A 24,038-nucleotide genomic window follows, 5' to 3' on the forward strand; every position below is an offset into this window, starting at 1 on the left:
CATTCGAATGAACCCCATCCGAAGTTTCTAGGAAAACTCCTTCCATGTGAGGTGGTCTGGTTAAAAAAATAACAAAAAATAAATTCAAGCTGTACTGTCTTTATTTAGGTAGCGGTATATCGCGCTGCCTTTGATAATGATTGGATACTAAAGTTTCAATATCATGGCCGATGAGAGATTATTAAGAACCGTATAATTTAGTCTCCTATTTACTTAGGCTACTTTTGGGATTTTTGCTCTTAAAATAACATCCTGTTTTTGGAGGTTAGTTTTGTGTTTTCAGTAAAGCACTTGTTTTTAGAATCTGATAATTCTAGAGAAAAAACACGAGCCAGTCTGTTTTAGCAAATTCTGCAGAAAATAGGGTATGCAATCTGCGAAGCAATAATTATTGTTCTTTGCAAGTTTCAACTTCAGTCTTTACTTACGTAAGGAAAACTTAAAAAAAAAATAATCAGGCTCGAAAGCCTATATCTATTCATAGGTACTTAATTACTGCTTGTTGAATAACAAGCTGCAATCCACCGAACCGACTGCAATAAAACCCGCAGTAAGCAGTGTCCTTCAATGGTAACCTGTTTTAAACCCAAACGTAACTGAAAAACAAAGTCCAAGTCAGGTTATTCAGTACCCTTTTGTAACGTCGCTAGTTTTGTCTGTTTTAAGGTACCAAAATAAACTTGCAATGTCGCAAATAACTGTAAGTCTCTAATACATTTCAATTTTGTGGACATGAAAATACAGAAAATATTTGCTCAGCTTAGTTTAACCAAAGTGATTTAGCAAACCAACTTGGTTGGCAAAGTGAAAATCGAATTCGTAGTACTTTTACGATAAAATTTATGGAAAAATACGGAAAAATTGTGTTTTACTGTTGATTATATTCGGTAAAAATAACTGTTATTTACAAAAGTAAAATGGTAGATAAAAATACCAATTTTTTAAGATTAAAAATGCGTAACAAGATGCTGTAAGACAATAAGCTAGTGGAATTATGCCCACCAACACGAAAGAGGCAGCCTTTGGCTCAGACAAGGCAAAATTGAAGTCATCGCCATCATTCTCATCGGCAACAACTAAAATTAAGATACTAGAGAAAGTGCTGCATAAAAAAAACGACCATCGAAAAATTAAAGTTTCCAAAATGCATTTTGCGGTTATTTTAATACATGTATATGTATGAGTATTATTTTTTTTTACCATGGATATGCGTATATATGCAGCACTTAAAATGAGATAAAAATAGAAGGAAGAGAATAACTCCTCCTATTAACTGTGGCCAGGGCCGTTCAAAGGGTGGACCAGGGCAAGCTGCCCTGAGTGCCATAGCTTGGTGGCATCTTGGCTAGAGCGAGATGTGGCTGCCGCTTTTATTATTGGTATTTGAGTTGAAAGTGGGGTTCCATAATTAATTTTTCCGCGTGCACCAACAGCCCTAGAAAAGGTCCTGACTGCCACTGCTCTATCCGTAATTATTGTGACTAATATTGCACATAGGAAGATTGTAGGGAAAACTTTGACTTTAAAGAAGTCAAATATGGTTTTCTGTAAGCACGAAATTTCAGGAACTTTCCTATGATGGAGACTTCTCCGTGGATTTAGGGGACCGAACTTCAAAAAAATTGAAAATAGTGGATTTATATAAAATATACAAAGAACTATTTGGATAAATTATTCAGACTCTTAAAAATGAGGGGCTCTAATCAAAAGACCTTTCAATCTCCTTGCCCACTTCCCTGATAATCTGAAATACATAAAAAAATTGAACAAGAATGAAAAAAAATTCTGAGATATCAGCATATATATTTCATTGCAAACAGAAATTTCTTTTTCTGTATTCAAGTTTAATATTTGCATAACCATATTTCAAGAATGAATAACATTCCTGAAAAAGTAATCCTCTTAAATACCTTTTGGGGGGCTTTAATGTCAAAATTAATTATAGGATCAGCATTTCCATATTTGTTTAGGATGACCTCTTTAAATTAATATTTTTATAAGCATGTCGCTCCAAAAACGCCGACAGGGGGCCAAAGGAGAAGAATGTCCTCCCGGGAATCAAGAGATTTAAAAAAAAAATTGTGTATATAACAAAATAGATATATTCCCATTTAAATCTTGGTTAAAACCAAACCTACGGTAGCACTTGCCCCCTCCCCTCAGAAATCTATTGGTGGTGCTCTTGATCTTTCAAGTCTGCCCTTCTTGTGCCGGTAAGCATCTGAATGCAATTTTAAATACTACAAGGGAAAATTATTTGTCCTAAGAGAGCTATCCAAAAATATTCCTGGAAATAAAGAGAGAATAGAGATTCTTTTATGCCCCCCCCCTCTCGTAAACCTCCTTCAAAATTTATCTTAAGGGTTACTAAGAATTGAAAATTTTGAACATGAAAAACGCAATTTTTTAGGCTTCAGGCCCACTACCTCCCTCCCCGTCGACACAAAGATCCAGCCGCACTTCTCCACAATAACTGATGCGCAACCATTAACCGCTGTGTACAATTACATCAAACCTTAAACTAATCAAATTAGTGAAATGAAGCTTTAAAGTAGTTATTTGTATTCACCATTTAATTTGTATGAAGTGTATGCATCTTTGGTAGCGAATGCGCCGCCGCACGGCATCACTGCCTCTGAAACTGAGAGGCTCAGTACACATTTTTCCAATAATTTTAATTGAGCAGGTTAGCTCAGAATTTTCGCTCAATAGCTCTTAGGAACTCTCTGGGCTACGATTTTTGCTTTTGTGCCACTAAACGGCAGAAAAGGCCACTTCGGTATGACGTAATTTATCAGTGGCGGATCCAGAGGGCGAGGGCACCCTCCCTAAGGTAGTCTAAAGTAGTGTAGTTTACTTAATTAACGCAAGTTTGCGTTAATTAAACTTGCTTCTAACGCAAGTTTATCGGATCAACCTATTTTGCGCCCCCCTCCCCCATTCGAAAAAAAATCATGGATCTGCCCCTGTAATCTATATGCTACGCATAAATACGGCTAGAACTTTCAATTTTCGTTTGAATGAGCCCTCCTATCATAAAAAACAAATAAACATGTGACCATAGTCTTTTTTTAGAAAAAGTAGAAAATTTAGCAATTTTATACATATGGCAACCCCCATTTGGGAGTGATTAGAAGATATTTGTTCAAACCAAACAAAAAAGAATCAAAAAACGAAAATAACACAATAGCACAATCACAAATCCCCCTCGCTCCACGGCCTGTAAAAGAGGGGAGTCATGAAACAAGACTTTCAAATATTAAGTTGTTAACAATTTAAGCACATTTCCCCCTTTTCCCAAAATCGGTCAAAGTTTCCCAGGTTCTTAGCTTCGGGTGGATAACTGAAACTTTCTGAGATTTCTATATTTAGAATCATCATAAAAAAGTGTTTACAAAAAAGATGAAATTAATAACGTAAAGAAGGTAAAAGGTACAAGTAAAGGGAAAAAAGTAAAAGAGATGTTTATATTGTTATCAAAGATGCTTTTTCAGAGTTTCGGTTACTATTAGCACGAGTCTTTCCTTACTTACAGTTCGTAACCACAAACTGTTGGACAGACTTTTATATATAGGCATTGAGACCAAAGTATAAACACATACAACAAGTAATGACAAAACCTATCCTCTCCACACAAAAAAGTGACCCTTTGTCCGCGTCTCAGGAGACGATTCCATACCTATGCGAACCTGGCGCCTAAATTTTTCAAGTTCCGTAGGTGATTATACTTGTTCCGTAAAAGCTGTATTAAATTTAAGTTATTGGCTCGGAGTGATTAAATAGTACAACATTTCCCCTCTAGAGGCGCTGAGGTACGCGGGGTCACTTTTGGAGAGTTTTGTCAGTACTTGTCAGATAATGTCAGTATGTGTTTATACTTTGATTGAGACCAAGCTTCCGCCCTCTCTGCATCTTTATTTTGACTCGAGGAAACCATTTCCTATGAACTAAAGCATGCACCCAAACTTTGATGTATACATATGTTAGATTATAGATATTTTGAAGAAATGTACATACTAGACATATTATTATTATGATCTATAAGTAACGTAAATTTCATCAAAACATTTTTATCGACAATAATTCCTTTGTTTATTACTGATAGTAAATATTAAACACATTTTTGTATAAAAATTGCCATTGAAAAAGTCTACTCTAATTACTTTTTAGTCCAGCAGATCTTTGAAGGCTTTTATAGCTTTTTGTTCCTAATTTTTCTCAATTTTTAGGTTTCGTTGAGAGAATTTATTATTGTTACTTTTTTCTGTGAATTGTGTCATGCCTTCGTCCTACCAACAATTTCGATACAAGGCAGTGCTGGTGCGCAGAAACCACCAGTGACATTGGTCTCTACTGTTATACTTGCAACGACAACAACAACATTTCCTTACTGCTTCTTGCCAGCTTCAAATCCATTACCTCAATGCCGTACAGAAAGGCAGTTGTCCTGGGCGGATCTTGACATTACCCAATCCGATGGTCACATGAAGCTTGGATTATCTGAGTCAGACATGTATGAATTCAACTTTTCCTATTTTTTAGAACGGGGGAGGGGTTTTCAAATTAAAAATCTAATTTTAGTTGCATATTGTATTGTTTTCTAGCATAAAAAAATTAATTTCTCCAATTAATTTAAGCCGATTAATTTTACAGAAAATCTGTCGGACTGATTGCATATTTAAATGCTTCTGATTATATTCTTCTCGACTATCATAACGCTTGATACAGAGCTTTCTAATATAGAGCAAGCTGAAAAATCAGTTTCTTGTAATGATAAATGTCTTTTTGTACTAAAATGGTTTTTTAATTCATTTTAACTTAGCTATTCTCTTCGAGGAAGAAAGAATAATAGGTCAACCTTGTGGGTGGACGGAGACAATAATAACACATTACGTTTGAACAAAAATATTTTTATTTTAGGCTAGGGGCCTGATCTAAGAACTCTGACAACCTTTTTGCATGGCACAAATGGCATACCATGGCACAATTTTTGTATGGTGTTTCTTGTTTCTTGTAATTAGTTTTCTGCTTTGTCTTCCAAGCAGTCGTCTAGATGTTAAATGTGCTCACATAAATAGTCACCAAAAAACAAAATACAAGAAACCCAGAAAGAGTTCATATCAATTCAAGCTGGCAAACAATAAATCTTACATTCACAGTTTTTAAATAAATGAAAATACAGAAATTTGTTTAACATATCCTCATCTGTATATATGTATGTGTAGAAAAATTGAGAGACAAAAAACGGGTTTAATTTAAATAAAGCAATGGAACAAAAAACAAAACATAAAAAACAAAACAAAAACTTTAAATAATAAAAAATTCGAATATTTCAACTCCACGTCCGGGAGCCTTTTTCAACGGAAAGCAAATAATTTTTTTTAATTAACTCATCTGAAGAAAACGACAACCAAACACACACACTCACAAAGAATAACAAAAAAAAACAACAAATAAATACAACTCAGATTTTAAACACTTCCAGAACTGCAAAACTATAACTGTGTGACTAATCACGTACAACGTATGTTATACGTAACTATAACGTAACTATAACGTAAGTAAACTATAACGTATGTTAACGTATGGACAACATATATTTCTCCTCTTTAAAGTCAGATAGGCAAAATTTAAAACTGTTAAATTAGGCAGTAAACTAAAGAAAGCACAGACTCATTATATTTTAGTTTCAAATCCAAAGACCTTTATAAATAGAAAAAATACAGAATAATAAGAGTCTAACAGTTCTAACAAAACACAACATTAAAAAAAGTAAAAGCCGAATAGCCTAACTTTCTGAAAAATTTTACAGCTGTTCGTCAAACATGTCAGATAATCATCTCAAATTACTAAGGATATTGAAAATGATTGAATTAGTTTTGAATTGGAATGATTTAAATTGGTTAAGTGGAAACTTACACAAATATATGCGTTTTAAAAAATAACAAAAATCTGGAATTCCACTTTTTAATCAAAATAAAAACCTCTATTTGCAGCTTTTGGTAGCAGTAGGTGTCAAATTTAAAACAAGCAAATAACGATGTGGCAACCCTCACAATGTGTTTTTTTTCTCCAAATCCAGGCACTTCGTATCGAAGGAGTTGTCGTAGGAACTTCGAAAAGGGCTCATTAAATTGGAAATTGGAGCGGCTATTGCCCTTTTTAATTGTCAGAAGTGATTGGAGGGCAACTAGCCCCCCCCCACGCCCGTCAGTCCCCCAAACACATCCAATCAAAATTTTGAGATAGCCATTTTGTTCAGCGTAGTTGATTGCCAGATAGAAAATATGTTTTTCAAGAGGACACTCCCCCACAAACCTCAGGGCAAGGGTTTTAAGTTATGCCCTAGAGGCATATAAGGTTTTTATAGAAGGTGTTGTCGTAGAAACTTCAAAACAGGTTCATTCGATTGGAAATTCAATAAGCTAGTGCCCTTTTTAATAGTCGAAAGTGATTGGAGGGCAACAAGCCCCAAAAAACCCCCAGCCCCTGCGCCCATCATTCCCCCAAACACATCCAATCAAAATTTTGAGATAGCTATTTTGTTCAGCGTAGTTGATTTCCCGATAGAAAATATGTTTTCAAGGAGGACACTCCCCCACAACCCTCAGGGCAAGGGTTTTAAGTTATGCCCTGGGGGCATATAGGGTTTTTATAGAAGGTGTTGTCGTAGAAACTTCAAAAAAGGCTCATTCGATTGGAAATTCAAAGGCGTAGTGCCTATTTTAATAGTCGAAAGTGATTAGAGGGCAAATAGCCCCCCCCCCCACGCCCATCATTCCCCCAAAAACATCAAACCAAAATTTTGAGATAGCCATTTTGTTCAGCGTAGTTGATTTCCAGATAGAAAATATATTTTTGAGGAGGACACTCCCCCACAGCCCTCAGGGCAAGGGTTTTGAGTTATGCCCTGGGGGCATATAAGGTTTTTATAGAAGGCGTTGTCGTAGAAACTTCAAAAAAAGCTCATTCGACTGGAAATTCAAAGGGCTAGTACCCTTTTTAATAGTCAAAAGTGAATGGAGGGCACCTAGCCCCCCCCCCCCCCACGCCCATCATTCCCCCAAACACATCCAATCTAAATTTTGATATAGCAATTTTGTTCAGCGTAGGCTAGTTGATTTCTAGATAGAAAATATGTTTTTGAGGAGGACACTCCCCACAACCCTCAGGGCAAGGGTTTTAAGTTATGCCCTGGGGGCATATAAGGTTTTTATAGAAGGCGTTGTCGTAGAAGCTTCAAAACAGGCTCCTTCGATTGGAAATTCAAAGGGCTAGTGCCCTTTTTAATAGTAGAAAGTGATTGGAGGGCAACTAGCCCTCCCCCCCACGCCCATCATTCCCCCAAATACATCCAATCAAAATTTTGAGATAGCCAGTTTGTTAAGCGTAGTTTATTTCTGATAGAAAATATGTTTTTAAGGAGGATACTCCCCCACAACCCTCAGTGCCAGGGTTTTAAGTTATGCCCTGGGGGTATATAAGGTTTTATAGAAGGCGTTGTCTTAGAAACCTCAAAAGGGGCTCATTTGATTGGAAATTCAATGAGCTAGTGCCCTTTTTAATAGTCGAAAGTGATTGGAGGGCAACAAGCCCCACCCACCCCCACCCCCCGCGCCAATTATTCCCCCAAACACATCCAATCAAGATTTTGAGATAGCCATTTTGTTCAGCGTAATTGATTTCCCGATAGAAAATATGTTTTCGAGAAGGACACTCCCCCACAACACTCAGGGCAAGGGTTTTAATTTATGCCCTGGGGGTATATAAGTTTTTTTTAGACGGTGTTGTCTTAGAAACTTCAAAAAAGGCTCATTCGATTGGAAATTCAAAAGTGTAGTGCCCTTTTTAATAGTCGAAAGTGATTCGAGGGCAACTAGCCCCCCCCCCCCCACGCCTATCATTCCCCCAAATACATCCAATAAAAATTTTTAGATAGCCATTTTGTTCAGCGTATTTCATTTCCAGATAGAAAATATATTTTTGAGGAGGATACTCCCCCACAACCCTCAGGGCACGGTTTTTAAGTTATGCCCTGGGGGCATATAAGGTTTTTATAGAAGGCGTTGTCGTAGAAACTTCAAAAAAAGCTCATTCGATTGGAGATTCAAAGGGCTAGTGCCCTTTTTAATAGTCGAAAGTGATTGGAGGGCAACTAGCCCCCCCCCTCCCCCTCCACGCCCTTGATTCCCCCAAACACATCCAATAAAAATTTTGAGATAGCCATTTTGTTCAGCGTGGTTGATTTCCAGATATAAAATATGTTTTTGAGGAGGAAACTCCCCTAAAACCCTCAGGGCAAGGGTTATAAGTTATGCCCTGGGGGCATATAAGGTTTTTATTGAAATCTCTGTCGTAGAAACTTGAGCAAGGGCTAATTCGATTTGAGATTCAAAGGGCTAGTACCCTTTTTAATAGTCGAAAGCGATTAGTGATATTTTTTGTTGGTGTTGCTGTTTAGACCAGGGCACTTCGTATCGAAGGAGTTTTCGCAGGAACTTCGATAGGAGCTCATTCGATTGAAAATAGAAAGGGCGGATGCCCTTTTTAATAATCGAAAGTGATTAGAGGGCAACTAGTCCCCCTTCCACTCCCACCCTCCCATTTGCCCATTATGTTTAAAATCTAAATGTTGCCTTAAGATTAGATCAAAATGCACTGTGATTTTGCTAATGCCAAATAAGGCATCTCAGCTGTATTCCAAGAACGACTGAGGGTATTATGTTCAAACTTCAAACTTTTGGGGCTACTTCTGTTCTTAAAATTTAATCCAATCAAAATAGCATAAGTGTATCCAAGCTATCAAAAAAAGTAAACAGATTTTTTTTTGCGAATGGTATCAAGTTTTCCATTTCAGGTCAACTAGAAGAGGTATGAAACTAAATTAAACAGTAGGCTACTATTTGTGTCCAGATTTTTAAAAGGGTGTATGTTGTTAAAAATTGCTGAAAATTTTTCTCCAGCATACAAATAGAATGCCAAACCATAAAGTCTTAAAAAAACGAAAAGATTTAAAGTGTTATTTTCCTTTTCCCTGAAAAAGCTATGTCAATATAAAAAGAACAGAAATTAATTAAAAAAATTAGAAATTAATTAATTAGAAATTAATTAAACAAAAAATGAACAAAAATAAAATCAAATAATCCACCAAGCGTGAAACTACCACAAATCAGCATCGATAAATAAATGAAGCCCAAAACTCACAGAAATTACAATAAATAACCGAGTCGAACTCAAAACGAGCAGATTTAACAGAAGTTGGGCGCAAAACCCCTATGCCTTCCCAAGGCCAGAACAAAATTTGCACTTTACTGAAAAATACAAATGTATGTGCATTGTCAGTTAAATATACATATACTGATATTTAGTAATCAAAATGTTAATATAATTTGATGTATTAAATTTATAAAAGTAAAAACATTTATATTTTTTTTAGTAAAGTGCAAATTTTCTTCTGGCCTTGGGAAAAATGACAGAAAAATTTCTTTTTTCCAGGCCTTTTTTCTTCTTCTTTTTTCCAGGCCTAGCGGGTTACTTGAACATCATAGAGATATTCTTAAGAGCCCATTCAAAAGCTATTTCTCATATGTACGTGGTTTATATAAATTCCGCCGTATGCAAGTGCCATATGGCACGAAAAAATGCACTTTTTAATGTACTGTTTTCGAGGGGTGGGGCTAGCGGGCAACCAGAACATCGTAGATTGATTTTTAATAGCTCATACAAAAGAATATTGCTCATATTTACGTTCTTCCTATAAATTCCACCATCTGCAAATTTCAAATAGCACGAAAAACGGCACTTTTGGTGCCATGTCTCAAGTGGAAAAGCTGGGGCTAGTGGGCTGGGGCTATGAGAATTTTTTAGAGTGATGCATAGTGTCTCATTTGAAAACTTTTGCTCGTATCTACGTGCTTTTTATCAATTCTACCATTCGTAAGTAAGATACAGCACTGAAAAAAAACATTTCTCTTGGGACTTCTTAAGTGGAAAATCTTGGAAGCATTTTTTAGTAAACTGAGTAAACATGATTACTTTTCAGATAATGCACTATTTTTGCAAACGTGATGCACTCATTTTTTAAAGAATTTTTTATTGCGAAAACCAATTAACTAAAACCAAAAACTTTTCAACTAAAAATCTACCAAAAATTAAGCTTGACTGATCAACAGTTTTGAATTGAACCTTCAAACTTCATTCTGCGATGAAGCCTGTGTGCTAGTTCTAAGGGCAGTAATTGAGGGGAAGGGACGTCCTTGCCCCCTTAGTTTTTGTTCTGTCTTGGTTTTGAAAAACGCCTTTTTTGGTCATTTCATTGGAAAAAGCACTTTTTTCATTTAAAAAAGTTGGGGAAACAACCGAAAGTGCGCTTTGTGGGAATGTGCTATCAAGTCAAATCTATAAAAAGCAATTAAGTATAAGTACAAGCTTTTAAATGAGCGCTTAAACAGCTCTCTTTTGCTACAGTAGCCTTCTAGTTTCTGCTAGTAAGCAGGTGATTTATAAAGCCCTGTCTTCATTATGGCTTTTTCAGGCGAAGTTGGCCGAGTAAAAACAGCTTTTTGCTCATCGGAAAACAAACTCTCTTGAAAAACATGTACTGTTTTGTGAAGTATGGACAGTGAACTTTATGTTATAGACTGAAAGTTTTTCTTAGTTGTCAAGGTTGTTTGCAGTATTTTCTAGAGGTGTCTTATCTCCCCTAGATCGGTGATAATTAGAAATTATATTAAAATAAGTTTTCAACTGAAGCTAAGAAGTGACATTAAAACTGAAAACGAACATACATTATTCCGTATAAATAAAAAAGATTAAGGCAGAGTTGTTTCCACATTAAATTTTAATCAAAAATGAACAAAGGTTAATTTAATAAAAAACAAAGTTTTCCCGAGTGAAGTAAAGAGCAAAGTTGAAACTTAAAACGGAGAAAAATTTTTACTTCATAGCCTATTTAATACATATCAATAAAACTAGCACAAATAAACCAACTAATAATGCTTCCTCTGTTTTCAGGATTATAGAAAACTAGCACTTTACCGAAAACACAAAATAATATAGGAGTTTTGGTACAGTAAAAGCAAACCAATTAAGGATACTTTTTACAGAATAAAATATTATCAATCCCTTTCAGGATCAATCCCTTTTAACATAAAGCAAAAATTCATTTCAGAATTTTGTTTTATTTGTTTTATGTTTAATTTGGTATCACTTCAGCAGAATGGCTCAGTTCAATGACTGACTCTCGTTTTGGCTTTGAAAAGGGCATGTCATGATTATTTTGTAGCCTGCACAAGTTAGAAGTAAAGCCATCTATATGGTATTAGGACTATAGACTAGCTTTAGAATTTGTATTATAGCTTGAAGTTCACTGTTGTATAGAGAGAAATAATAAGATTTCCAGAGTTCATCGTATGTCTTAGTTGATCTTCATGTCAAGTAATACTAAAGCATATATCTTAGAATTTAAGACTGTATATTACCCACTATTGGTATTATACCTGGCGAGACCAAAAGGCTGCTTGATAAATCAATCCAATATATCTGTATGCTGTTCAATTATTTCGCGGTTATTAAAAAATTTTTAGTTTTACCCTTATGTTTTTAAAACAATTTTAATCGTATACTGAAAGTTACTGACATCACAACTGGTTTAAGACTGTGAAAAGCTTTATAGATTTGTTTAGTTTTGTCAGGCTACATACTCACTTTTGACTCTTAAATCAATAATCCTTTTTAGTATACATGACTTTTAGGTTTTCAGTAAAGCGCTAGTTTTCTATAATCCTAAAAACATAGGAAAACATAATTAGTCGGCTCATTTGTACTAGTTTTAATGATATGTATTAAATAAGATGTGAAGTAATAATTTTCGTCCGTTTTAAGTTTCAACTTCGCTCTTTACTTACCTCGGGAAAACTTTGTTATCTTAAATTAATATAAACTAGTATCTAAAGGGGTGGGGACTTCCACAGCCAGGACCTAGCAAGGACATACTAAAATCAAAAAACTTAGTATCGACGTCCGGAAGAAAACGGAGTGGCAGGGTGTCGTTTAGGGTGGGGGGGCAAGGGGGACAGTTGGACAGTAGCCCCCCCAATAACTAGGGAAAAAATATTATATAGCCTATACCCCTTGATTATCCAGATATGGATCCCTCTTATCCCTCCTCACGCAATAAAAATGCTGGAGCGACGGCCCTGCAGAGTGGCATAAACAGGAAGAAAAGGGTTAAGGACCAGCGCAAATTTGGAAAACCAATTGACGAACATATATATCTTCTTCTCTTTCTCCCGTTTCAAAAATGGAAAAAAATATTATTTTGTGGTTTTCTCAAAAATATCAAAAATCTAAATACTAGGATTTGGCTAATGACAACCGCAGCGTTCTTTACAAAATATTTTTAATTATATTTTCAACTTATCAGATGTTAAATTAAGATCAAATTATAAACTTACATTTTTGTTTGGTTGAAAATTAAATTATGGGTCCAAGATTCAGGTAGTTTTGATTTTTCAACTATATGTCACATCCTAAGAATGTCAATATTTAAGAAGAATTACAGAATTTTTAACTTCCTACCGATAAAATAAATTATGTGTCAAAAAATATATTTAAAGACTAATTAAAAGATCAATTTAAAAAGTAGTATCCAAAATGAACTTGAAGCGAAATCTGTGAATATTGACCACATAAAAAAATAGCAAGATATGACTTTTGTGCTATATATTGCATCAACGTTAATAATATTATAGTTTTTCTTGATTACCAGTATCACTACTTTATCACCAGGTGGCATACATAATAAATTAATAATATTGAGGTAGATGGCAGCCTAAAAAAAGAGGATAAGTTGGATGCGGTCTCCTTTTCTATGGGACTAACGAGATTCCCCCTTGGAAAAATAAAGAGCCAGAAACTCCCAAATGAAAATACTAAGACCATCAACAGGGCCTTATACAGGGTAGGTTACCCGGTTTGAATCCCTTAAAATTTTTGTCTGGCTCGTACAAAAGTAACAAAATTATACACCTATATGAAACAGAAATATTAACACATTCATATTGCATTTCGTAAGTTTTTAGTACCCCCCCCCCCCCGAAAAAAGATCACCTCCCGGAATGAAACTCCTGGATAAGACCCTGTCCCTCAACTCCTATCTTACGGGGCTCCTATCTAACTCCTATCCTATCTATCTATCTATATTTCCTGTGTATATGTGTATATCTGTATATATCTATATGTATAGAAACAATGATTGGTTGAAATATGTCTTATTTGTGTATTTTGCAGACCTGAAGAAAGAGGTCTGGAACCTCCAGAAGTATCCTTCGAATTGGTTAGATCATTGTTTGAAGGCGATGATCAAATTCAACCAAGCATGACCGAAAAAACTGAAAGAGCAGGATTTATCTCATTTAACACAGGAGATATTCTCGGAATGAATACTGCTACTGTCAACCTAAAAACGATTACAGTCGCATCGGTAGTGACAATAACCGCGAATACGCAGACGCTTTTGGTCACATGTACTTCTCCTGGGTTAGTAATGGCACCAGTTTGCATGTAAGTGAATTAAGAGGAAATACAGACTCTTCTGCAATTTTCTAGGCATTACAATCTAATTATAACCGATACCGTATTTGCTCATAAAATGACCCATAAATTAGCAGGGTATTCACATAATGGTAAGATAGCTAGCCACATTGATTATGTTATTGTAAACCGGATACTGGCAGAATCGATACAAGATAATAGTGTATATAGGAGTACTGTTATTGATGTCAGAAGTAAAGATCACCATCAAGTATTGCCTAGGGTTAATCTACAGCTGAAACTTACGAAGGATAACTACCTTACGAGAAGCTAAGACGTTGGTACGTCCCAGGATGAGAATCTGAGAGAAACTTTTCAAGAACAGTTGAACACTAAATTTAAGAGTTAAAAATTTGACGATATAGAAGATAGATGGAATAATTTTAGGAAAATAGTGTGTAAAGTCGCTGATGGTGTTTTAGGGAAGAAAGTTAGAAACACAACTAGGAATATTAGTCAAATGTTTTATGTTTAATAGAGAGGAGGAGGGGCTTGTACAGACATTGTGTGTTATAGATCATACAAAACGAGATGAACTTAAAGAAAGTGGAAAAGCACTAAATTTTAAGCTAAAAAGGTGTGAAGGGGAGTGCATGGATAAAATTTCTGAAGATCTGGAAGATGTAGCCAGACAGCATAATAGTAAAGTATTGTACTGGCATATTAATAAATTAAGGGGGAAAGTCAATCTGGGCTTGTCCCAATTAAAGATGGGAAAGGGACGATTCTTGTGCTAATTAAAGATTAGCACAATCAGTGCTAAGGAACGAGTTAAAGAGAGATGGGCAGAACATTTGGAAAATGTGCTAAACGGTGATAGACTTACTGGAAAAAATAAAGAAAAGAATGCAAAAGTTTGTGACACTTTGGATATTAAGGAAGATTTATTTCGTAAGGAAGAATTAGTTACAGTACTAAGAGGATTAAAAATAACAATGCTCTAGGTACTGATAGTGTGGCATATTTTTTTTTTTTTTTTTTTTTTTTTTAATATGGTGGTTATGAAGTTAAAGATAAGTTACTGAAGATTATGAGTTTGATTTTTGGAAAAGGAGTGAGTGTGGTAATTACACTGGCATTAGCTTGGTTTTTGTAGGAAGCAAATTACTTAGTATGATTATACTTTTTAAACTTACAAATGATGTAGAAAGAGTTTTAACCCTTTCAGTCACGAATTTTAGCCTGGAAGGTCAAAATTATGAGAGTAGCGAAAGTCAACCATGTGATGGATAAGTACTTACCAGGAATTTTTTCAGATTTTTTTCTGAACGTCTTCTTTCTTTTCCACCATGTACTTGAGCAAGGACAGTGTGACCAAATTTATTCAAATACAGTATAAAACCAATGAAAAACTGAGACTTCAAATATAGTACAAAAAACGAGAAACTGAATTGACACTGATCCTTTTACGTTTCTTTAGGTTTGTGAAACTGTGCGAAACAGTTTCGCGATTCTTCCAGGCAAAGTGGGACGTTGCACTTGGTACACATGAACCTAGTCTTCATGATACAGGGGGCATTTTTACACCTGTTTTGGGCGGCAAATTTTTCTGGCCAATGAGCAAAGGAATCTTTCTTCACGGCGGAGCAGGGCCTACGAAATTTGAGTTTTCGTTTCCTACGATTTTCGGCAACCGAGTCTTCTTCATCACTCTCCTCCTCTTCGCTTGAAGGAAGAGATCTGGGTCGGCCTCTTCTTCTAGGAGTGTCTTCAGACATAATGAGAGTCTCTGCTATGTCGAGTCGGAAGGTGAACGAATCGACAATGTTATTTTGTCTCATATTCTGTGCCTTGCAAATCTCGACATATTCAAGCCAACTGTTGACTACAGCAAGATCGATCAAATGGAATACGAGTCTCAAAGTCCATTTTTTTGATCGAATGAGGGTCCTATAGTAGGATACCATCTGGTCAAGCTTATCAACCCCACCCATACTCAGGTTATAAGCCGCAATAGCTTCCGGCTGCGTCACTTGTACCTCTGTCTTCGTTTTCTTACACCACGTCATCACGTTTTTTACGTTGCCGCTTCCAATCATGTTAGAAGCGACTATCACCGATCTACAGTCCATCCACTTGATCAGACATACTTCTCCACTCACTAGCTCGTGGAACGCCCCCTTCCTTTCTTTTTCAGAGACGTATCAGATTCCAACTTTGCGCCAAGAACTCTATTCGCTCTGATCGTGCCGGTGCCATACATACTTTTCCGTTCAAGCTCTTCAAGGAGCGGAATACTCGTAAAAAAGTTGTCAAAGAATATTTTCGTATGCGGGCGAAGCTGGACGCGACCAGCAAGAGCTAGTACCATTCCAGGTCCCAGTCCGAACTGCTTCTGCTCTTCCGTCAGGATAGTTTTCTTACCCTGGTAAACATCAAAAGTGAGTATGATGCCGTTACTGTTACAAAGCATAAAGATTTTTATGCCCCACGGTGTTGGCTTCCCCTGATATACTGTTTTATGTCCAATGCACCGGTGTACGGCACCATTTGCTCGTCGACTGATACATACTCAGAAGGTACGATGCTTTCTGTCTTTTTCAGGACCCGGTCTATAACCGGACGAACCTTCCATACGCGATCGGTGTTCTCCGGGTCTTTAGAGAGGATATCTACCAGATGAAACAAATTTCGGAGACGCGAAAACCTATTGAAGTTCATGGCGTCTGCTATTAGAGGTATCCGAGTCCGACTACCCCAGTACATGCGATACCTTGGGAATTTAAAAGCACTCATCGCTATATGAATACCTATGAACCTTCTTATTTCAGAGGCTGTTGTACCCAAACTTGAGCCGGTTTTCTGTACAGAATAAAGATTGGTCATCTCGGCGGCTAACTCATAAAATTCACTATCAAAATATTCTTTGAAGTAGTCTATAGGCTCCTCGGGACCAAGTGGCGGCGGCGCCGGGTCGGCATTGTTGATAACTTTCGAGAAGATCGCATTCTTCCATACGAGTCTGCGTTTTCGATTTTTCGGAGGCGGGGGGAGGAGCGGCTCATCATCCTCAACTTCCGATAATGAATCTTCATCCGTATCGTGTGGCTGCGATAGATTTACTGACGCCCAATCTTCACCTTCGTCATCTGAGTTTGGTAGGTCCGATAACTCTGAAAGGTCTGAGTCGATCGCGTCCAAGACATTCAGTATGTCAGCGTGACGAACTCGACGTGGTCGATCATTGGATGGACCTGGAAAAGAAGATAGTGAGTCGCTTTTCCAGAATAGCGACTTGACAGGAAAAATTTATCACTGATGTTTTCAAATAATACTACAAAAAGTATGTTCCTCTGACTGTACCATATATGCTGCTATTGAACTAGAAAAGTTAGTATCAAGTCACACTGTCCTTACCCAAGAACACGCTACTTCGAAAAAATCTGCGGCATCTATCCAACGCACTAGCGAGGTAAACTTTTTTATAGATGGGGTAACTAACTGAAAAGGACAAATGAACCCCTTTTTTCGCGTATTTTCATGGTAAATCTGGTAAAAAAAATGCATGAAAACATACCTGGTAGATCCATTCTTTCGAGTACGGATGTGCAACAACTTCAAAATACTGCTAAAAATCAGAATTTAGCATCATCGGTTTGAAACTTCGCCAGTGTCTTTTCGCATTACTTATTATTATGGAGCGCATACTCGAGTATCGCTGCCACCTACAGGGTCCAAGAAGACCAAGCGAAGCTGTGATGTTCTCATGTGAGAACATGGTGACTGAAAGGGTTAAGAGAAGAACAGTTGGTTTTAAAAAAGGTAGAGGGTGCGTCGACCAAATTTTTACTCTTAGATTAATGATTGAGAAGGACCTGAGTCATCAAACCCCTTTTATTCAGTCCTCAGTTTTATAGATTATGAGCAATAATTTGATACAGCTAATAGAAGAGCTTAAGTGAAGGTCCTATCCTTGTATTAAATAAAAAAAACAAGTTTTCTCAACTGAAAGTAAGGAGCAACATTAAAACTTAAAATGAACAGACATCATTGTGTATATGAAAGGGATTGCCCCCACCTTAACACTCGCTTTTACGAAAAAAAATTTTAGTACGTCTTAAAAAGCTTCTTATTGTTCTAATTAAATGACCCTTGTGTTTCTGAAGTCATTCTTAAAGAATTGGGACAAAATACAAAGTTTAACATAAATAGCGAGGTGGTGACGAGGTGGCAATCCTCTTCATATATTTAATAATTCCTGTTCGTTTTAAGTTTTAATTTTGCTCCTTACTTTTAGTTGAAAAAAACTTGTTTTTTTATTTAATTTCTGATCGTTTTTCAAATAATGCCAGGAAATCTGGCCTCACCTCCACGAAGAAATCATTCTCCCCACGGAAATACTTTCTAGACAATTCAAACCCAATGAAAATTTAACCCTGACAATTACCCTTAACAGCCCCACGCATAAAATTAAGACAGAAAAGGGAAAGCAAGACATATAAAAAGAATTTTGTTTAGGAATTCTGGCCAATTCCCCCAGTGTAGAATTTCCCTAACAAGTTCACCCCCTGGAAACTTCCCTCTCCATGAAAAATTACCTTGTAGAACATCCCCCTGCAGAAAATTTCTCCTCCCCCCCCCCGATACTAAAATGTATGCATACTTCCCAATAAAAAATACTACGGGTAAACAACGGGGAAATTTTATACCTTACAGACCTTTCTCTTGGGGCTGTGAAGGGTTTATGTTGCATCCAAAAGCACAGTTAGTGGGCTTTTCAATTATGATGAACAAAATGCCTATCTCAAAATTATGATCAGACGATCTTGGAAAAAATTGGTTCGGGGGAAGGGGCCTAGTTGCCCTCCAATTTTTTGGTCACTTAAAAAGGGCACCAGAACTTTTAATTTCCGTTCCAATGAACCCTCTCACGAAATTCTAGGACTATTGGGTCGATGCGATCACTCCTGGGGGAAAAAGAAAACAAACACACAAAAAAATACATAAATAAACACGCATCCTTGATCCTTCTTCTGGCAAAAATACAAAATTCTTAGGCTCTTAGCCTTCAATGGGTAAGACTAAACTTAATGAGGCTCAACTTCTAGTGCCCTTTTTAAGTGACCAAAAAATGGAGGGCAACTAGGCCCCTTCTAATGCTTATTTTTTCCCAGAGTCACCCGACCAAAATTTTGAGATAGCCATTTTGTTCAACATGGTCAAAAAATATAATAAATATGTTTTCGAGGATGACTTAATCACCCACAGTCCCCAGGGGAAGGGCTGCAAGTTATGAACTGTGCCCAATGTTTACATATAATATTGGTTATTGGGAAGCATACAGACGTTTTCAGGGGGGATTTTTGCTGGTAGTGGGGGGGAGAGGGGGTTGGATCGGGGGTTACGTGGGAGGATCTTTCCATGGAGGAATTTTACATGGGGAAGGGACATTGCTATGAAGGGGCGCCAGATTTCTCAGCATTATTTAAAAAAACGATCAGAAAGTTTTCAACTGAAAAAATTTTCAACTGAAAACTTTTCAACATTAAAACATAAAACGAACAGAAACTATTACGTATATAATTGGGTTAGCCCCCTAGTCAATACCTTGCTCTTTACGCAAAATTTTTTTCATTACTTTCATAAGACCTATTTATTTTAATTAACGGCCTTTGTGATTAAGGGGTCATTCTTAAAGAATTGGAAAAAATTGAACTTTAGCGTAAAGAGCGAGGTATTGACTAGGAGGGTGAACCCCATCAATATACGTAATAAAAACATATGAATATAGAAGTTCGTTATGTAAGTTAAACGAAAGATACGTATATTTATTACTAACAAAAACGTTCGTAAATAAAATTCAACAACTTTCGAGAAAGCCGTTTAGCCAAAAAAAGGAAAATTAATATGAAAATGGAGGGGACAGCCTCATTCATATACGGAATAATTTCTGTTCGTTTTAAATTTTAATGTTGCTCCTTACTTTCAGTTAAAAAAATATTTTTTTTATTATTCAATCAGCATAATAAGCCAATTCTTTTGATATATCTATTGGTACCAAAATTTCGTTTTCTTAGAGTTTCGATTACTACTGAGTCGGGTCGTTAGTTACTGGTTTTGTATTAAATCAAGATTTAAGCTGGGTTGCGTCTTATCCCAATTTATATGGATCAGATTGATGGACTTGTCCTAAGGAGCACAGTAAAGACAATGGGCGAATACGGAATAAATCAAAGAAGTAAAACTCCCCTAGACTTAGATTATGCTGATGATTTAAGCATCCTAAATGTGTTTATTTGTTGTTGTTTTTTCCAGGGGTGATCATATCAATTCATTGGTCCTAGAATATCGCGGGAGGGCTTACTCGAACGGAAATTAAAAGTTCTGGTACACTTTTCAAGTGACCAACAAAATTGAAGGGCACCTAGGCCCCCTCCCACGCTCATTTCCTTATTCCCCGGGGGGAAGTTCTGCAAGTTATGAACTTTGCCCAATGTTACATACAGTATTGGTTATTGGGAAGTATACAGAAATTTTAAGGGGGGATTTTTTCTGGTAGTTGGGGGGGGGGTGTCGGGGGTTACGTGGGAGTATCTTTCCTTCGAGAAGGTTTTCATGGGGGAAGGGACATTGCTATGAAGGGGTGCCAGATTTCCCAGCATTATTTAAAAAAACGATAAGAAATTAAATAAGAAAAAACAATTTTTGTACTGAAAGTAAGCAGCAACATCAAAACTTAAAGCAAACAGAAATTATTACGTATATGATTGGATTCGTCCCCTACTCATTACCTCGCTCTTTACGCTAAATTTTTTTTGTACTTTCATCAGAGGTATTTATTCTAATTAACGACCTTTGTGATTAAGGGGTCATTCTTAAAGAATTGGAAAAAAATTTGAACTTTAGCGTAAAGAGCAAAGTATTGACTAGGGGGCGAACCCCCTAATATATGTAATAAAATAATACGAATATAGAAGTTAGCTACGTAAGTTAATTCGTAAGTTATGTCAGATCAAAATTTCGCCAGTTACGTCAGCCTTTTTCATATACGGAATAATTTCTGTTCGTTTTAAGTGTTAATGTCACTCCTTACTTTCAGTGAAAAAAAACTTGTTTTTTTGTTTTTTTTTAATTTGTACATAGGAGTTTGAAACTTCTACAGTAGGCTGCGGTCCTCTGGTATGCTGAATCTGATGGAGTGATTTTCATTAAGATCACTTGATGTTTTGGGGGTGTTTTTCCCTTTTTTTAAAAATTGGCAAACTTTCTCGGACTCATAACTTTTGATGGTTACCACTAATTTTGATGAATTTTACATATTTTGAATAAACATCAAAAATCAATTCTTTTAATGTATCTATTGCTATCAAGACTCTGTTTCTCAGAGTTTCGGTTACTATTAAGCCGTATCACTCCTTACGTACAGTTTGTTACCACGAACTGTTTGAAATTGCCAATTTTGATAATTTTGGTTGCTTTGTTAAGCAATTTATAAAGACACAAAATTCAGCTTTTATAGGGCAATTCAGTGTTATTTCCAGAAAATATTGTAGGGAAGTAAATACAATTTTTGGAGGCGAAAATCTAATCTAGGGGTAATAGATTTTTCTCTCAATTTTTTTAGATAAGTAAGCATTTTGAGAGTTAGTCAGTTCTTTTAAATTTCATTATTTCAAAAAACTTGTATATAGATTTTTTGGTAATGTATTTTAAGTTGTGATTGTGTTTAATTGTCTAGATGATTTAAATAAATCAAGTCTTTGTGTCTGAGCTAACCGAAAAGAGCTGTACTTAAAAAAAAAAAACAATAAAAATCCCAGTCAAACAATTCGTGGTAAGAAACAGTAAGTAAGGACCGACATGGCTCAACAGAAACCAAAACTCTTAAAAACAAAATTTTGATATCAATAGGTATATCAAAATAATCGGATTGTTATGCTGATTCCAAACATATAAGTTTCGTTAAGTTTAATGCTACTTATCAAAAGCTACCCGCCTGAGAAAGTTTTCCTGATTTTCGAAAAACGGGGGAAACACCCCCTAAAATTCAAGGATTCTTAAAGGAACTCACATCATCAGATTCAGTGTATCCGAGAGAACCCTATTGTAGAAATTTCAAGCCCCCATCTGCAAAGATGTGAAATTTTGCATTTTTTGCCAAAAGAAAGATCACTGATGCGTGTTTATTTGCTTTTTTTGTTTGTTTTTCCCAGTGGTGACCGCATCCAGCCAATAGTCCTAGAATACTGTAAAAGGGCTCATTTGAACGGAAATTTAAAGTTCTACTGCCCTTTTTAAGTGAACAAAAAGTTTGGAGCGCATCAAACCCCCCTCCTACCCCCTTATTAGTTTTTTCTCTTTGTCGAATCAATTTTACATGTGGAGATGCTAATGGGAAAATTTTTCTAGGGGGAACATTTTTACCGTGTTGGAGTTGTCTAGAGTAACTCTGTGTAGGAGGGGGGATTTTTCACGGGAGAAATTCACCATGTTGGAGTTTTCTACGGGATAATTTCTCCTGAAGGAATTTTTTGCGTTCTACTAGAATCGAGAATTGTAACTAGAATCGAGTTGTCTGAGAAGAATTTTTCTGGCGGGTTCGGAGGCATTTTACGTGGGAATAACTTTCCATAAGGGGATTGTCCACGGGGATGAAGAATTTTCGATAAAGGGGGAGCCGGATTTCCCGGCATTATTTAAAAACGCTCAAAGATTAAATAAAAAACAAGTTTTTTTCTACTGAAAGTAAGGATCAACATCAGAACTTAAAACGACATAAATTATTGCTTACACGAAGGGGGCTATCCTCTTCTCAATATCTCCCTCTTTACGCTAAAGTTTGACTTTTGTCCCTATTCTTTAAGAACGACTCCTGAAACGCACATGCCATTTAATTAGAATAAGAAGCTTTTCTAAATGTTCTAAAAAAAAATTTAGCGTAAAGAGTGGGATATCGCGGAGAGGAAAGTCCCCCTCATATATGTAATAATTTCTGTTCGTTATCAGTTTTGCTCCTTACTTTTAGTTGAAAACTTATTTGTTTTTCTTATTTAATCATTTCATAAATCTAGACGTCCGTATCAACAGATCTGACTATGGTGTTGCTTGGACATAGCTCCAATAATTCACCGGCACGCTTTAAAATTATGCGTCAGCCATACTATCGGGGTCGTAGTCAGCATCAATTTCGGGTGGAGGGGATCTACAAAGGGATTTTTCCGGGGGGGGGGGTGGATTACAAGAAAAATCTTTAAGAACACATCAAAAAATTTGTTTATAATCATTTTTGTTACGTTCCAATTTCAGTGAAACTTCAAGTTTATGAAGTTTCATCGGCATATTTGGCTTTAACCTTTAGCTATATATGCCTTCTTCTCAAGAATGCTGACTAAAAGGAGAATTTGTGGATTACTTTATGCTAGATTGACGTTAGATTGTTTTTGAGCAATAGATTTAAAATGGAAAAACCTTTTTTTATTAACATATGAAACATACCCTCTTAATTTTGCTGTACATATGCTGTGGATATCTAATGGAATAAAAAATTCAAACCTAGATATTGTTTTACTTTAGTGCAAAAAAATATCTCGGAGAAAAGCTAAATACTTAAGAAAATTGCGGGCCTTCCAGATTTTTCAGAAGTTGAAACTCCAAATCTACCCTCCTCTCCTAATAAATTGCAATGTCTTTAAAATAATTCCGAAGTAGTATTATTTTAGTTGTGTATTTTTTTTGTATCTGTTATTTCCAGATAAGACTTAAGAAATTCTATTGAAATAATTATTCTTTTTTACACAGTCCCATGAATCTCAAAATGTTTAAGATTCACCCTGTACTTTTTTGTACTTACCATACAGTTGGGTATTTTGCGTCCTTTTCTCAGTTGTGGACCCCCCCCCCCCAACAAAGTCTTTTTCACATGTCTACTTTCATTAACTTTCTTTATATCAAATAACTTCCCCCTATCGCTCTCAAACCAAACTTATTTTATCTGCTTTCTGGCAAAACTTATCATCTTTTTTTTCAGGGCCTGAAAGCTACAGCATAGAAAATGAAAACTGTGAGTTTAAAGAAATCCGGTTTACATGGTGTGTTTACATGTCCTTATTCTGACTTTATTGCTTTTATAATTCCGTGAAATAAAACAAGCGTTTTAACCAAAATATTGCTACTCATAATCTAGCAATGCTAATTGGTATGATCCAACCATTTCTTTGCAGTTCAACTATAAATATCATAACATTATTTCTAAAGGGTGTTTCATTGGATTTTAGAATAATTGGAACTAGCGGCAACTTTCATGCCCAGGGTATTTTTTCAGAGTTGAAAAAAGTTCGGAAGAAAAGGAAAATAAGTCTGCGAACCAAGACTAGAATATTGGAAGCCCGACTGACTGACCGTATCTCAAACAGGAAGCTGTACGGAAAATGTGGTTCAATGCCGCTGTCTAGGGCTATAATGAGAGAAAGGTTGAGATGACTAGGGCACGTTCTGCAGATGAAGGA

At 36.2% G+C, this 24,038-nt stretch overlaps 1 protein-coding gene across 1 annotated transcript; it reads left to right on the forward strand.

The window, feature by feature from the left end:
- The first annotated feature begins 641 nt into the window (after positions 1-641).
- Positions 642-23,696, forward strand: LOC148943131 (uncharacterized). The gene is made up of 4 exons (XM_089102530.1): positions 642-700; positions 4,230-4,513; positions 13,291-13,563; positions 23,561-23,696. The coding sequence occupies exons 1-4, from the start codon at positions 686-688 to the stop codon at positions 23,565-23,567; spliced, it is 579 nt and encodes a 192-aa protein (XP_088958656.1). The 5' UTR covers positions 642-685; the 3' UTR covers positions 23,568-23,696.
- The last annotated feature ends 342 nt before the right edge of the window (positions 23,697-24,038 follow it).

Source organism: Artemia sp. Qi Xiang Cuo, chromosome 16 (genome assembly GCF_049724085.1).
Source record: "Artemia sp. Qi Xiang Cuo chromosome 16, ASM4972408v1, whole genome shotgun sequence".
NCBI lineage: Eukaryota > Metazoa > Arthropoda > Branchiopoda > Anostraca > Artemiidae > Artemia > Artemia sp. Qi Xiang Cuo.